The sequence below is a fragment of the Oikopleura dioica genome, chromosome 2 (genome assembly GCF_907165135.1).
Source record: "Oikopleura dioica chromosome 2, OKI2018_I68_1.0, whole genome shotgun sequence".
Classification (NCBI taxonomy): Eukaryota; Metazoa; Chordata; class Appendicularia; order Copelata; family Oikopleuridae; genus Oikopleura; species Oikopleura dioica.
This window is the reverse complement of record NC_137292.1, coordinates 7,735,402-7,750,596: the sequence shown is the minus strand read 5'-3', so window position 1 is coordinate 7,750,596 and position 15,195 is coordinate 7,735,402. Positions and strand designations below refer to the sequence as shown.

The 15,195-nt window shown below is 44.3% G+C and overlaps 7 protein-coding genes and 1 non-coding gene across 8 annotated transcripts in view; 6 read left to right on the top strand and 2 right to left on the bottom strand.

Moving 5' to 3' along the window:
- The window catches only part of LOC145696940 (vacuolar protein sorting-associated protein 54-like), an 83,665-nt gene that overhangs the window by 15,465 nt on the left and 53,005 nt on the right, over nt 1-15,195 (bottom strand). The window lies entirely within an intron of this gene.
- Nucleotides 1,419-6,791, top strand: LOC145696942 (heat shock protein HSP 90-alpha-like). Its single transcript, XM_081774064.1, has 8 exons — nt 1,419-1,589; nt 1,775-1,868; nt 1,915-3,344; nt 3,528-3,676; nt 3,723-3,825; nt 3,872-4,012; nt 4,055-4,156; nt 6,782-6,791. The coding sequence occupies exons 1-7, from the start codon at nt 1,446-1,448 to the stop codon at nt 4,127-4,129; spliced, it is 2,136 nt and encodes a 711-aa protein (XP_081630190.1). The 5' UTR covers nt 1,419-1,445; the 3' UTR covers nt 4,130-4,156; nt 6,782-6,791.
- LOC145696946 (heat shock cognate 71 kDa protein-like) lies at nt 4,220-7,146 on the top strand. The gene is given in 7 exon segments (XM_081774066.1): nt 4,220-4,776; nt 4,820-5,449; nt 5,653-6,540; nt 6,586-6,735; nt 6,776-6,875; nt 6,919-6,933; nt 6,936-7,146. Coding segments are annotated over 7 exon segments (1,959 nt in total). The 5' UTR covers nt 4,220-4,674; the 3' UTR covers nt 7,010-7,146.
- On the top strand, nt 5,518-5,591 carry LOC145700877 (small nucleolar RNA SNORD36). The gene has a single exon (XR_014134245.1). It is a non-coding gene; the product is annotated as a small nucleolar RNA SNORD36 (small nucleolar RNA).
- LOC145698828 (uncharacterized) lies at nt 8,291-9,342 on the top strand. Its single transcript, XM_081776050.1, has 3 exons — nt 8,291-8,704; nt 8,751-8,873; nt 8,915-9,342. The coding sequence occupies exons 1-3, from the start codon at nt 8,291-8,293 to the stop codon at nt 9,257-9,259; spliced, it is 882 nt and encodes a 293-aa protein (XP_081632176.1). The 3' UTR covers nt 9,260-9,342.
- Nucleotides 9,371-11,249, top strand: LOC145696958 (sister chromatid cohesion protein DCC1-like). The gene is made up of 6 exons (XM_081774081.1): nt 9,371-9,560; nt 9,604-9,847; nt 9,905-10,065; nt 10,223-10,647; nt 10,693-10,816; nt 11,175-11,249. Exons 1-6 carry the CDS (start codon nt 9,371-9,373, stop codon nt 11,189-11,191), a joined length of 1,161 nt encoding a protein of 386 aa, XP_081630207.1. The 3' UTR covers nt 11,192-11,249.
- LOC145698049 (protein DD3-3-like) lies at nt 11,305-14,048 on the bottom strand. The gene is given in 7 exon segments (XM_081775254.1): nt 11,305-11,637; nt 11,677-11,911; nt 11,968-12,336; nt 12,382-13,100; nt 13,141-13,456; nt 13,502-13,835; nt 13,875-14,048. Coding segments are annotated over 7 exon segments (2,436 nt in total). The 5' UTR covers nt 14,007-14,048; the 3' UTR covers nt 11,305-11,306.
- On the top strand, nt 14,499-15,041 carry LOC145698048 (achaete-scute homolog 1a-like). The gene has a single exon (XM_081775253.1). The coding sequence runs from the start codon at nt 14,499-14,501 to the stop codon at nt 15,039-15,041; it is 543 nt and encodes a 180-aa protein (XP_081631379.1).

The following is a 15,195-nucleotide window of genomic DNA, read 5'->3' as shown; positions in this document are numbered from 1 at the left end:
ATTCTTATCGACATTTTCGAGGTACGCTGCCCCTTCGAGTTGGAAAAAAGTATTTTAGCGATTAGGATGAATAATCAATAGTGCTAATAGTTAGTGTTAACGGAATTAGATTCTCGCAGCTTCCAACAATCCTGGAGGACTCCAATTAGAAAATTCATCCCTGTTGAACTCTACTTTTTCGAACTTTTGGCTTCGAGGATTCGCAACAATGCAAAAATAAACACAAACTGCGACAAGAATAGACGAACTCACTTAGGTGTGAAATTTTCATGCATTTGCGAATATTTCCTGTTAAATTTTTCATTCGCCAAAGCCCATTCGGTGAGCTCGCGGCCGGAAGACGGATCCAGCCGGTCGCCCATGTGGTCCAGCATCGTAAGATAGCTGAATAATTGAATCAAAGTTTTACTACGCTATTGGTATTTGTTCAAAGTAAATATTCATTCACCAAATGATTGTATTTTTCCTACAAACATCCTATGTAATAAATAAGGACCTTTGTAGTCGTAATTCTATTGATTCGATTCTCGATCGACAATTGTAATTGTACTGGAAAATGCTAGAATGTTCTTTCCCCTTCTTAACGTTTCTAGTCCTACATAAATGATCAATATAAAGTCACTGGTAGTGCGATTGATGATCAGTTAGAGAAATGCCAGATCTACTGATTTTTAAGAAATTACCTGTCCGGAGCGCCAAATTCAAGCTTTTCAAAGGCCGCTTTCCAGCAGGGACCTGTTGAGCCCATTCTAAAAGTAATGAAATTGATGAAATTTTCAAGGGACTCAATGAGTAGTTATACAGAGGGTTGAACTAGTGATAAGTGAATAGATGATGCATATTAAAATGGGCTAATATCAAATTATTTGAAACTAATAAGTGATTTCGTATTTTCTCATCGAAAATGAATCTTCTAATGATGCAAGTTCTCACGATTAATTGCCGTTTTGGCCGATTTTCAACTTGACTCAGAGGAATTTCCATTTTCTCGATTCTTCGAGAACGATGATTGGCCGCGCAGCTCGTAGTAGCGCCCGCTCGGAGTGCGGAGCCGCCTCATTCTCGAAAGTTCGCGAAGCTTCTCGATTGGCGGGGGAGGCTAAATACGCTCACTGATTGGCCCATCGACTCCGCCCACGTGACGACGAGCTGAATCGGTGAACGCGCTTTCCTGTTCAGTCAGAAGAAATCGAGAGAGAGCATTTTTCAACCATTTTTAGAGAATTTTCTTATCCACCTCAAATCTTACCTCCCTGCTGATAATTCCCAAACTTCGATCGTACCTCCCGTATCTCGGGCGTCCCCGTGACTGGGTGGCGCTCGAGTGGTGGATTTAGGGGTTCGATTTTTTCTTCAAATTTTCATCCTTTATTGGGTTTTCACCCCTCCGGCAAAGGCTAAATACGTTTCGTTTTTAGAGATAAGCAAGTGCTCTGACCGACAAAATGGTGGAAGTTGAGGTCCAAGATGAAGAGGTCGAGACCTTCGCCTTCCAGGCCGAGATCGCCCAGTTGATGTCCCTTATCATCAACACCTTTTACTCCAACAAAGAAATCTTCCTCCGAGAATTGATTTCTAACTCTTCTGATGTAAGTACACTACCACTTTACTTTTACTATCCTTTGACGCGTTTTGCAATGATTACTACTTTTTACCTTCAAAGTTATCCGAAAAAACATGAGGAAAACTATCTCATTCTCAACTTTATGAGCCAAACTTATCCGAAATTTCAAAAATTATTTCCAACTCGAACCCTTTCTAACGCACCTTTCAGGCTTTGGACAAGATCCGATACAGCTCCCTCACCGACCCTTCCGCTCTCGACTCCAAGAAGGAGCTTGAAATCGAGCTCATCCCCGATGCCGACGGTAATTCAATTGATAATATCGATCTTTTTATGACTCATATATTCAGGCAAGAAGCTCACCATCCTCGATTCCGGTGTCGGTATGACCAAGGCCGATCTGATCAACAACCTCGGTACCATCGCCAAGTCTGGTACAAAGGCCTTCATGGAAGCTCTTTCCGCTGGTGCTGACATCTCTATGATCGGTCAGTTTGGTGTCGGTTTCTACTCCGCCTACCTCGTCGCCGATACCGTCCGCGTCACCTCCAAGAACAACGAGGACGAGCAGTACATTTGGGAGTCTTCCGCCGGTGGTTCCTTCACCATCCGAGTCGATGACGGTCCCTCCATCGGCCGAGGAACCAAGATCGAGCTCTTCATGAAGGAAGACCAGACCGAATACTGCGAGGAGAAGAAGATCAAGGAGATCGTCAAGAAGCACTCCCAGTTCATCGGCTACCCCATCAAACTCCACGTCGAGAAGGAGCGAGAAGTCGAGACCGCCGCCGACGAGGAAGTTAAGGACGAGGACGAAGACTCCGACAAGCCCAAGATCGAGGAGATCGACGAAAACGAAGAGAAAAAGGAGGAAAAGAAGGAGACCGCCAAAGAGAAGTACACCGAGCTTGAAGAGCTCAACAAGACCAAGCCCATCTGGACTCGAAACCCCGACGACATCTCCAACGAGGAGTACGCCGAGTTCTACAAGTCCCTCACCAACGACTGGGAAGACCACCTCGCCGTCAAGCACTTCTCCGTCGAAGGTCAGCTCGAGTTCCGAGCCCTTCTCTTCCTGCCCAAGCGAGCTCCCTTCGATCTCTTCGAGAACAAGAAGCAGAAGAACTCGATCAAGCTCTACGTTCGACGAGTCTTCATCATGGACAACTGCGAGGAAATCATCCCCGAGTACCTCAACTTCGTCAAGGGTGTTGTCGACTCCGAGGATCTTCCTTTGAACATCTCTCGAGAAACCCTCCAGCAGTCGAAGATCCTCAAGGTCATCCGAAAGAATCTTGTCAAGAAGTGCGTCGAGCTCTTCGAGGAACTTGCCGAAGACAAGGACAACTACAAGACCTTCTACGAGCAGTTCGGTCGAAACATCAAGCTTGGCATCCACGAGGATTCCAACAACCGAACCAAGATCGCCAAGCTCCTCCGATGGAAGTCATCTTTCGATGGCGGCGAGGAGCTCACCAACCTCACTGACTACGTCAGCCGAATGAAGGATGGCCAGAAGGACATCTACTTCATCACCGGCGAGTCCGTCGATATCGTCAAGAACTCCGCCTTTGTCGAGCGTGTGACAAAGCGGGGCTTCGAGGTTCTCTACATGTGCGAGCCCATCGATGAGTACTGCGTCCAGCAGCTCCGAGAATTCGACGGCAAGAACCTCGTCTCCGTCACCAAGGAGGGTCTTGAGCTCCCCGAGGATGAAGAGGAGAAGAAGAAGTTCGAGGAGACTAAGGCCAAGTTCGCTGCTCTTAGCGACACCATGAAGGTAATTGCTTTAATAACTTTTGAAAGAAAGCTATAAAAAGATTACAATGATTACTATTTTTACCTTCAAAGTTATCCGAATGAAAATCTGAGGAAAGCTATCTCATTCTCACGTATATGAGTATAAAATACTAACGATCAATCAGTTCTTTGTTCTTATCAATTAGTAATTCCCTTCTTTCAGAACATTCTTGACAAGAAGGTCGAGAAGGTCGTCGTCTCCAACCGAATGGTCTCCTCCCCATGCTGCATCGTCACCTCGCAGTACGGTTGGTCCGCCAACATGGAGCGAATCATGAAGGCCCAGGCCCTCAAGGATACCTCCACCATGGGGTGAGTCTTGAAACTTCAATCCATCAACTAACGTTGGCGCTTCTAGTTACATGGCCGCCAAGAAGCACCTGGAAATCAACCCCGACCACATCATCGTCGAGCAGCTTCGACAGAAGGTTGAGGCCGACAAGAACGACAAGTCTGTCAAGGTAAACCAGTTGTTGAAGCCATACATCGCTCAATTAATAACTCAAGGATCTTGTCATGCTTCTTTACGAAACCTCCCTTCTCACTTCCGGCTTCTCCCTTGAAGATCCCGGCACCCACGCTACTCGAATCCACCGAATGATCAAGCTCGGTCTTGGCTTCGATGGTGAGGATGATTCCGCCGATCAGGTAATCAAATGCAATATGCACATATCTTAATCATTTTCTTAGGCCGAGGAAGATATGCCCGAGCTCGAGAACGACGACGGTGAGGATGACTCCTCCCGAATGGAAGAAGTCGATTAATCCCGTCTTTTCTGAGCTCTGTCCGTTGTCGATCACTACCACCCAGACACGTACACGACTTCCCCACTTTGTCGCTGGGGCATTTCGCCACTAGGATATATTTCTTTACTCAAAATTCCTTTTGTTATTTTTTGTGATCAAATGCGATAAGATTTTAGGCTTTACATAACGTTATTTCAACTGAAGTTTAGACCAAAGAGCCCAAAATCCTATCGCATTTTGACTTGTGTGTTTGTCCCCTTTCGAAATCCCCTCCCCCTGATATTGGCTAAATGCGCCTTTGACATGTCGAGCCACCTCAATTTATACTTGTTTATTTTAATTATAACCCAGAGATCTTCATGCGCTCACCGTTAGTTCAATCGAACCCGGCTCGATTTCGATTTGACCCCAAACATCGTGACCCTAAGGCAGCCCCGAGAATGTCATCTGTTTAGGTTAAATGATCAAGTAGAACAAATACAACTGCCTGACCGCCGGTTTAATCACTCGACACGGAATTAATCTCCAACGTTTTCAGAGCTTCGAGTCGAATACACAGCGAAATGGCCGCCAAGGGAGCCGCAGTTGGTATTGATTTGGGAACAACCTATTCTTGCGTCGGTATTTTCCAGCATGGAAAAGTCGAAATTATCGCCAACGATCAGGTTAGATATTTTCATTTATAACATTCTTACATCTTCTATTTAGGGTAACCGAACTACCCCATCGTACGTCGCCTTCACCGACTCCGAACGACTTATCGGTGATGCCGCCAAGAACCAGGTCGCCATGAACCCATCGAACTCTGTCTTCGACGCCAAGCGATTGATTGGCCGAAAGTTCGACGATTCCGTCGTCCAGTCCGACATGAAGCACTGGTCCTTCGATGTCATCAACGACAACACCAAGCCCAAGATTAAGGTCGAATACAAGGGCGAGACCAAGACTTTCTTCCCTGAAGAAATCTCCTCTATGGTCCTCACCAAGATGCGAGACACCGCCGAGGCCTACCTCGGAAAGGACGTCCCCAACGCTGTCGTCACCGTCCCAGCCTACTTCAACGACTCTCAGCGACAGGCCACCAAGGATGCCGGTACCATCGCTGGTCTCAACGTCCTCCGAATCATCAACGAACCCACCGCTGCCGCTATCGCCTACGGTCTTGACAAGAAGGTCGGATCTGAGCGAAACGTCCTCATCTTCGATCTTGGCGGTGGAACCTTTGATGTCTCCGTCCTCTCCATTGAAGATGGTATCTTCGAGGTCAAATCCACTGCTGGTGACACTCACTTGGGTGGTGAAGATTTCGATAACCGACTCGTCAACCACTTCACCCAGGTAAATATCGAAACCATAAGCCAATCATCGGCAGTGAACTTCATATACTTTTATTTTGCTATCCTCGACAGCAAGGATGTTAACCCCAATTTGTCTTGACTTTCCCTGGAAGTTACAAAAGAGCTTTTTAACCCTGAGCTGTCAAACTCGATCTGACTTACGCTTCGAAATTATCGAAGCCCTTATTCTAAAAAATATTTCAGGAGTTCAAGCGAAAGCACAAGAAGGACATCTCCGGATCCAAGCGAGCTGTTCGACGTCTCCGAACCGCCTGCGAGCGAGCGAAGCGAACCCTTTCCTCCTCCACCCAGGCCGCCATCGAAATCGATTCTCTCTTCGAGGGTGTTGACTTTTACACCTCCATCACCCGAGCCCGATTCGAAGAGCTCTGCTCCGACCTCTTCCGAGGCACCCTCGACCCCGTCGAGAAATCTCTCCGAGACGCCCGAATCGACAAGAACGGCATCCACGATATCGTCCTCGTCGGTGGCTCCACTCGAATCCCCAAGGTCCAGAAGCTCCTCCAGGACTACTTCAACGGAAAGGAACTCAACAAGTCCATCAACCCCGATGAGGCCGTTGCCTACGGTGCCGCCGTCCAGGCCGCCATCCTTTGCGGTGACAAATCCGAGGAAGTCCAGGATCTCCTTCTCCTCGATGTTGCCCCACTCTCCCTCGGTATCGAGACCGCTGGTGGCGTCATGACTGCTTTGATCAAGCGAAACACCACCATCCCAACTAAGCAGACCCAGACCTTCACCACCTACTCCGACAACCAGCCCGGTGTCCTCATCCAGGTCTTCGAAGGTGAACGAGCCATGACCAAGGACAACAACCTCCTTGGCAAGTTCGATCTCACCCAGATCCCCCCAGCTCCACGAGGTGTTCCCCAGATCGAGGTCACCTTCGATATCGATGCCAACGGTATCCTCAACGTCTCTGCCTGTGACAAGTCCACTGGCAAAGAGAACAAGATCACCATCACCAACGACAAGGGCCGACTTTCCAAGGAGGACATCGAGAAGATGGTCAACGACGCCGAGAAGTTCAAGGCTGAGGATGAAGCCCAGAAGGACAAGATCCAGGCCAAGGTGAAACTCGTTTGACTGCCTTCCAATACTAACTGTATATTATAGAACGAACTCGAGTCCTATGCTTTCCAGATGAAGCAGACCGTCGAGGACGACAAGGTCAAGGACAAGATCTCCGCTGAAGAGATCAAGACCATCTCCGACAAGTGCAGCGAGACCATCCAGTGGCTCGACTCCAACCAGACTGCCGAGAAGGTAAAAATAAAATGGAAGACTCTTTTCCTAATATTTTTAGGACGAGTTCGAATACCAGAAGAAGGAACTCGAGAAGATCTGCACCCCAATCATCACCAAGATGTACCAGGGTGCTGGTGGCGCCCCCGGCGGTATGCCAGGTAAAAATCGACATCTTTTTCAATGAATTCAACTTCTTCTTAGGCGGTATGCCAGGTGGATTCCCGGTGGAGCCGCTGGCGGTGACCAATCCGGCGCTGCTTCTGGCGGACCCACCATTGAGGAGGTCGATTAACCGGACAACTGAAAGAAACCCGATCGTCAACCAAGCTGTTCCGCCTATTAATGTTCGTCCTTTGTCCGTTAATATGTTTCTAACCTCTAGCGCGGCCGATTTGAGACGGCAAAAGAGCCACTTTCCCCGTCTCTGATCCCGCGTCTATAATTGAAAAATACTGCTCTCTTTAGATCCAATATTAGTTGTGTTTCCCCTCACTATCTTCAAAATATGGTTGTTGCGGTGGCTGTGCATAGGTAGGCTTACCGGACTGATTTTTGTCGATTTTTCTAGCTTAGTTGGGGGGTCTTATGATACAGCTTTAGAATGCCCAGAAGCTGAGCTTTCATTTGGGCACAATATCAAGGGGTCAAGGTCATGCCCCCAAGGCAAATTATGTGACCGGAAGTTCCAAAATAGGCACTTGAACTCTTCAATCGATTTTTCGATGTGTTTAGGAGCTCAAGAGCCTTGAGGAGCGGTTGGGATAGAAAGCTCAGACTCTTAGCTTTCTGTAAAGCCCATAAAATCTAGCTGCCCTCGGCTCTAGCGCCCTCTTGTGGCCCTAGAAGTTGACTTTATAAGTGCTTAAGTCGAGAATCTTCTGGTTTCGAGTCGAATTTCCGACTTCTTAACTTACTTGTTATATTTATAAAACAATTATAAACAATATATGAGTCTTTAGTAATTGAACCGCGGTAGAACCGGAAGGTTTTTTCAATTTCCTTTCGGGTTCCTGTCGAAAAATACCCATATTCTCACCTTCTTTGACCACTAGAGGCCGCTAGACCGAAGGGCAGCTAGATTTTATGGGCTCTACAGAAAGCTCAGAGTCTGAGCTTCCTATTCCAGCCGTTCCTAAAGGCTCAGGAGTTCCTAAACGTATCGAAAAATTTGATTGAAGACTTCTAGTGCCTATATTGAGACTTCCGGTCCCATAAATTGCTTGGGGGCATGACTCAGACCCCTTTATTCTGTGCCCAAATGAAAGCTCAGGACATGGGCTTTCTAAATATATGTTACATGACCCCCAAATTAAGCTAGAAAAATGTGCCGAAATTTAGTCCGGTAAGCCTATGCATAGGGCGCAAGCCCGGCTGTGCGGCCTCTGTGCAACGGTACATGTAATTTTGCTCTTTCTAGCTCGCATTCAATCATCTTCTAGGAAATTACTGTTAATAAATGATATCTATGAGAGCCCAATTTCGTTTGTCTCTTTTCTTGCAGGATTTTCGCAGGTCAGTTGCTGAAAAGTGAGATTCCGGTTGAGTCAGAAGCCATTAGGTGATTTTCTTAAGAATGAGTAGCACCCTCTCTCTTGGTGGTACCACTTCTCTTGTTAATGACAATCTAATCACTGTCGAGAAGAACGGCAAAATCGTCCCTCTAGTTTGTTCGAAAAACGCAGTCGTCACTGGCGACGAGAAAAGCGGCAAAATAAAGATCAACTTTACGGAAAACCCGTTGAAAATCGGAAAAGTTTCGAAGCAGCGCATCGTTATCGTCACTTCTTCTCAGGTGTTTCTGTACGGTCACAAGTCCTACTGCCACTTTGCGACGTGGAATTCAAAGACACCGATTACTGCAGCAACAAGTCATGAAGACATTTCGAGGGTTTTCTTTGGACATGAAGATGGGAGGATTAGAATTATGAAAATTACTGGCTCGGGCTTTGCCAGTGATGTGACTTTAGATTCCTCATCAAGTAAAAAAGTAATTAGTATATTATTACTGATTATCCAATTATAAATTCTTGAAGGACTGCTCGATCATGGCCATGGATTGCGATGGCAAAACTCTTGCCGTTGTCGATGAGACTGGCTGGGTAACTGTTTGGAATATTGAAGTCAACAACCAGCTTTTATACAGTCTCAAACTCCAGGTAGTCAAGCCACTTTGTAACAGTCTCGACGAACTTTCCAGGAAACGATCGCTACAACAGTATGTGTAGCGCCTCAAACGCTTCTGATCGGAACGATGGATGGTGCGATTATCGGACTTGAAAAAGACACCGTCAAATTTCGAATAAATGGCCATACAGCCGGCGTTACGAGCATAGTTTCAAAAGCTGATCCAAATGTTTCCCCTCAATTATGCGTTTCCACGGGCGAAGATGGGCGAATCCTTCTATTCACTTCATCCGGCTCTGTCATAAAGAGCGAATTAATAGGCGATTATTTGCTCACTGGAGTAAACTGGGAAAGTAATGGAAAAATTCTACTCTCGGCGTACGGCTCACAACGCGTCATCTCTCATCCTATTTGTTAGAGTTAATTGATTCTTCATTTTTATTAGATTTTTTATTATTTGTTTTGTACTACTGCTAAAAATGAGTTTATTTTTCTATTTTATTTTTGAATTAATCTTTTACAAATTAAGATGAATGAGCAGGAACGCGAGCAGTTCTTTCTGCGCGCAGATTATGCGAAAGTCAATCGAGAAAAGATAAATCTTCCATCGGCCTCGGTGAGCTTCTCTCCTTTTGTCGAGCAGAACAAGTTTCGTTTGATTGAACTCAATGAAGATTTGGAATTAGCGTTGAAAAGAGGAGAAGATGTTGTTATCCGAGGTCTGCAACCGGAATTTTCTTCATTCTATGATTTATTTTTTAGGGGATCCAAAAGACGGCGTTGTCGTCTGCACAGACACGAAGACATTTGACATCAAAATGTGCACTACATCGAACGAACTTCTTGTCAGCCCAGACTTGATTATTTCCCGAAACAAGGAAGGGCCTGAAGTAGCCAAGGCAGATCTTGTTCTTCGCGTGCACGATTACATGGAACCAAAAGAAATTCTCCCCAAACTTGAAAAATTACAACGATTGCTTCCCAAATTTAGTCTTGAAGGCGACAGGAATAGTTTTCGATATTCATTTTCGACATTTTTTTTCAATCGGTTAAACTAGAAAAGCGAACCAAAAGGAGTCTCTATGGACGAACTACTTGATCGCGTTCAAGCTTCAAAAACTCAAATATTAGACGAACTAGATCGGCTTGGTGCAGTTAATCGTGATGGATGGAAACTTGTTACGGACATGGAGAAAGTAGCGCAGGCAATTTGCATGACGATCGGTTTGTCTTTTATAAAGATTCGTTTAGAAATTTTGGAAAGTACATTTTGATGGCTTGAAGGGTATACAAAGAGAATCCTAACAAGTTGTCAATAACAACATCTTTTTCTCTAAATAGAATGAAATTTTTATGTTTATAAAGCTCACAAATATCGTAGATTCCGAGTCCTGGTCAATAGCAGCGATCGACGCAGAAGGATTGGCTCAGACTGTCAACGACGCAGGGGAAGTCTATCCTGAGTGGGCAATCTACCATTGCTTGAAGAATATGTCGATCAGTGAGAACATGGGAACTTTCGAACTCTGTCCGAAGAGGCTTTCTATCCAAGTTGCTCTTTTCATCCTCAAAGATAATGCGGAGAAAACTGGCCAATCTATCATTTTGGACGAATTTATGGAAGTTTGGAGTGCAGTGCTTCCGAGCGAAGTAACACCAGAATTAAACGACTTGTTTGGATTCGCCTATCTCTCATCAGACTCGTCAAGAGGAAAAAGCACAGAAGTCATCAACTATCTCAACCCGATGAGTTTGCCTAGAGAGCCGCTCACACTTTTCAATTACCTTTTCTCTCTCAAAAAACAGGTTTGGCATCGGGTAAAGATCGCTACTTATAAAATATCATTCAAGTGGACGGAAGCAGAACTTCAAGCGCTCGCAAAACGCGTCACTCCTCCAGGAAAGCAAGCTTCCGCAATCATATCGAAATTCTGCCGCCAATCGAAGTCGTCCACCGGAGCCAAGCTCTTTACCAGTAAGACCCCAAATAACAATAATGCCTCTGAATGAAGTTCAGAGTTCTCATTTTCATCTTTTCATTTCAATTTTGTACATATTTTATTTTCCGTTCCACCTCACTGTATTGTACTTTGAGGCTTCTTCATTTTTAAGTTTATAGAGATTAACCTCTCTTCTTTATTTTTCTCACTCTTCACCTCAACTTCTTCCGACATTTTCCAATTGATTTCCTATCACCAACTTTAACTGACATATTCTAGGGCCAGGGATAATTTAGGTAACATTTACATCCTCGTTTATCATCATCTCATTTATCACCATTCAGATCACTTTCAATTTTGTTTACTTTCATTTTTACTAACCAGTCGTTTTAGTTCAACAAATCAAGTAAGATTCAAGGTGAACCTAAAATGCTTATCTCTACCTGCCAAGAATATATTCCAGCAAAAGAACTGAAAGAATTTTGCGGCTTGGAAAAGCTCCAAAAGAATGTTTCATGTTTTCAATCAAATCATAAAGACGAAAGCCAAAAGCAAGATGCAAAAACTCATGATTTCAGCAGAGCTTCGAGGATTTGGATATTCTCCTTCCTTGACGATGATTGTCCCTTTCTGAGCTCTGTTTGAGAAGTTGTTGTTTCGCGTGCCCATGTAATGATGCCTTCCTATCTTCATTTGAACGATGTTGCCGTGAAATGAAGCTGGAGCATTGTTGAGCTGATTTTGCAGCTCTTCAGTTTTCTCAGCCATCGAAGTGTCGCAGTGCTGTGGTTTGTAACACCCGTAGTATCCTGAGCTTGCGAATTGAAGCTTGAGGTTTTCGAGATCTTCAATGTCTCTGAATATTTTGAGAAACTTTGTTCCTGCATCGTCTTACCGAATATTCATGGAGCTCCAAATCCACTTTTCGAACATGTCGGGTCCACCGATTTGAGTCCTCAAAACTTCATGATCCAGCGAGGTGACGCAAATTGCCTCTTCGAATATCTTTTCCCTCTCATCGACCTCAACAATTGTGCCATTTTTCTTCATAACATGAAAGCTACTGTTGCTGCTCATCTGTAGCTCGACTAGGCCCGTCGTTATTGGGATTTCTTCAAGAGCATTTTTAGCTTTTATTGGGATATTCCGTTAGTTTAATCATTAAACTTTAATGCTTGTTTTATGCTATTTTTATCCCTTCCTTGAATAAATTCAATCAACGCTTCGTGAAATTCCGTCGAATTGATGTCCGGAATGGCCATTTTCGCCTCTTCACAATGATGACGGATCTCAGAAACGGTACTTTTCTTCACAAACATCACATGAAAGTGACTTTTATTGTCGATCGAAAAATAGTTTCTTTTCCCGTTGTTCATCACTTCGCCAGATGGAATATTTCCGTTGTTTACAGTGAATGGGACGATGTTACTTCGATCGGTGCTTTCTGTCCCTTCGCCGTCTGAAGCGGGAACAGTGTTGCTTCCTTCCCACTGAAAGTGTACCAAATCATCTTCGTAGATTTCAAGGATTGTTGGCGAAAAATCGTATTCGACAGCTTCAAATCAAAATATAAAAAAATTTTACCGGAGAAATAATAGACCTGGGAAAGTTTGCACAATATTACCGCGCCGTCCTCGAACACCAAGATTGACAATTCGCTTGTTGACGGCTACTTCTTTTGGTCTTGGCTTTAGCTGGAACACATGACTGCGATCTTGGAATACTCTCCCTGTTTGGGCCGTGTTTATTGCAAGCTTTTAACAGTTTCATACCGAAATTATTTCATTCACAAAATAAAAGTTATCAAAATAGTTATTTTGCAAAACTATTGAACCATCCTGTAAGTTGAGTCCTTTATAGACAACCTCTGGATTTTCGTTAGCTTCTTTTCCGGGAAAATAAGTGGATGTTTCTTCATTGTCGAACTCGTCGTGATAGTCGTTGGTAGTGATATTGTAACGGATTCTAAGAACACACTCTTGAGATTCAACCAAGCCATGGAAATTAGGAAGAGCCCAACGATAAGTTGAGAAATAGTTGTTTTGATCTGAATGGCCCAAATGATTTGCTCTCGACCACGGTGCTTTGATGCATTCAGGGATTTCTTCGAGAAGAATACAGGAGTTCGCTTTTCTATTGAAAACGATCTCATTCTTTGGATATTCTCGTCCCCAAACTACGTCGTTAGACAGTCCAATTTCTTGAGAAAGCTTTGAGCAATCTTCTTCTGTTTCGATATTTGGAAACGTAAACTTGCCGTTGTAAAACCCAACCCATTCTCCATTATTTTCGGCGCACTCTTTTTCGGTATTCCATTTACTGAGATTGTTCAGAAATTTAATTTTCGACGAAAGAATACCTGTAACCACGCATATTTTCAATGCACTCAAACCGCATTTGTCGATTCGCGCTTGATTCTACGATCTCTTCACATTTTTCTGGCTCTGAAGTCAGAATCGCGATATCTTTCCATGGAGTTGGATGCCAGTAAGGGTAGTAGTCGCGTTCTTCCGAGCATTCATATCCACTTCGCCCTCCGTTTGGGTTTTGACGAGTGTAAATTGCACCGCCTCGTTGAACTTCTTGATCTGCGTTGAAAAGCCCGTAGTTTCTATTTCGATTCACACAGGTTTCGTAATTATCCCAAGACTCGTGGATGCCACGATTCTCACTCTCTAAAATATTCATGAAAAAAATAATTATCACGCAGGATTTTGAACCTTGGATATCTGCATCTCTTCGCGCTTGAAACTCCTCCAAGGTTTCATCTTCTCCAGCATCGGTATATTGAGCCGTGTTTGTCTGAAGTCCATTTTGAATAGAAGCCGTTGCACTATCTTCGCACATGTATTGAAGAACAATCTGACAGTTCACCCAATTCCCGTCGTTTTCATCCCGCTTCCCGCATCCATGCTGATTCCACCATTCTATTTGAATTTCAGTCGGAGCTTCAGAGGTGGATTCAAAGTAGACGGCTCGATTTTGATTTTCTTTGTTGTTTCCAGCAGCGGCGTCGGTAACATCACCGACGTTATAACCGCCTCTATTGTTGTTCTGAAAGATTTACTCACCAAACTATTGGTAAAATCGTACCTGGGAATCAAAAACGCGATTATCGTTCGCTCGATTTTCGGTGTTCTCATTCAACCGATTATTTGATCCTCTCGGAAAGTGCAAGTACACATCTCCTATCACAAAAGGAGCAAAAGCTCCAAAAACTCTCATTTTTTAATGAAATTAAGAAATCTAACGAGCTTTTATATTTAACAGGTGCATTTATTGATGCGATAGCTGGTCAATTATCGACTCAAATCATGAGTATATCACTGCCTATCAATGATTTCCGCTGCGTTTTATTGCCTTTGAAATTTTTCACAGAGACAAACAGGAGACATGACAACCGCAGGTCTCTGATATTATGCATGTTCGGGGGTTATTTTCGTTACGAATCTCTTCTTTATCGCCAAATCTTAGGTGGACTTGCTAAGACAGCTGCAAATCATGAGGTGCATTAATTAGTTGTCTCTTATGATCCGCGCGCAGACTAGCAGCTGGTAAGGTGCACCAACAGACACCTTGTGCTTTCATCATAATTTCATCTACAAGGTGCACTTAGGCGCCAATGAGTACAGGTTCCATATAAACGGTCAGTTGAGAGCAGACGATCATCAAATCAAAAATCTAAACAACAAACAACAACAAAAAGCAAAAATCACCATGACTGGAAAAATCCTCTTCACCAAGTCAGGCAAACGCAAGCAATACCGATCTCCAGAAGCCATTCTCCGCCGAAACGACCAAGAACGCGCCCGACAAAAAGAAATGAACGAAGCTTTCGACGCTCTCCGCAAAGTCATCCCGAACGGCGAGTGGAAAGGAAAGAAAAAGTCCAAATGCGAAACTCTTCAAGGAGCGATTGAGCATATTGAAAATCTTCTCGAACTTCTGGCAACTCCTGGACCAACTGTTTACGATCAGAACTGTGCAAATTTCTACTCTTCGCCAACTTCGTCCTTGGATCAAAGTGGCTATTCCTACGGTTCTTCTGGCTATGGCTCCCCGAATTCATCATTGACTCAAGATCCAAATTGTTTCCCGCAAATTCCTCCTCTTCAGACAGCAAGTCCAGAATACCAGTATTTCGAGCAATACCCTGATCTCTCCAACGCCCTTTCGTGCTTTCCTTTCATCCCGACTGAAGAAGACACTCCTTTGCCGCCACTAGTTTCTTCATCTTCTGCCCGTTATTCTCCCTATTAAAAATGCATCCGATGTATATATCAAAAATAAAAAAAAGTACCAAAATGATCATTGATTACTGTCAGATGATATGACCTTACTGACAAGGTCGAGTTCAATCGAGTTGTTTATTGCATGCCCTGCGATGATGCATGAATATCGCGCGATATTATAT

Bases quoted from the DNA above. Each gene is read 5' to 3' on its own strand.
- LOC145696942 (XM_081774064.1), top strand. From the start codon at position 1,446: ATGGTGGAAGTTGAGGTCCAAGATGAAGAGGTCGAGACCTTCGCCTTC. The intron at 3,677-3,722 runs GTGAGTCTTGAA...TGGCGCTTCTAG, and splicing joins AAGGATACCTCCACCATGGG to TTACATGGCCGCCAAGAAGC. The intron at 3,826-3,871 runs GTAAACCAGTTG...TAATAACTCAAG, and splicing joins AGAACGACAAGTCTGTCAAG to GATCTTGTCATGCTTCTTTA.
- LOC145698828 (XM_081776050.1), top strand. From the start codon at position 8,291: ATGAGTAGCACCCTCTCTCTTGGTGGTACCACTTCTCTTGTTAATGAC. The intron at 8,705-8,750 runs GTAATTAGTATA...AAATTCTTGAAG, and splicing joins ATTCCTCATCAAGTAAAAAA to GACTGCTCGATCATGGCCAT. The intron at 8,874-8,914 runs GTAGTCAAGCCA...CGAACTTTCCAG, and splicing joins TATACAGTCTCAAACTCCAG to GAAACGATCGCTACAACAGT.
- LOC145696958 (XM_081774081.1), top strand. From the start codon at position 9,371: ATGAATGAGCAGGAACGCGAGCAGTTCTTTCTGCGCGCAGATTATGCG. The intron at 9,848-9,904 runs GAATAGTTTTCG...AAACTAGAAAAG, and splicing joins TTTAGTCTTGAAGGCGACAG to CGAACCAAAAGGAGTCTCTA. The intron at 10,648-10,692 runs GTTTGGCATCGG...ATATCATTCAAG, and splicing joins TTTTCTCTCTCAAAAAACAG to TGGACGGAAGCAGAACTTCA.
- LOC145698048 (XM_081775253.1), top strand. From the start codon at position 14,499: ATGACTGGAAAAATCCTCTTCACCAAGTCAGGCAAACGCAAGCAATAC.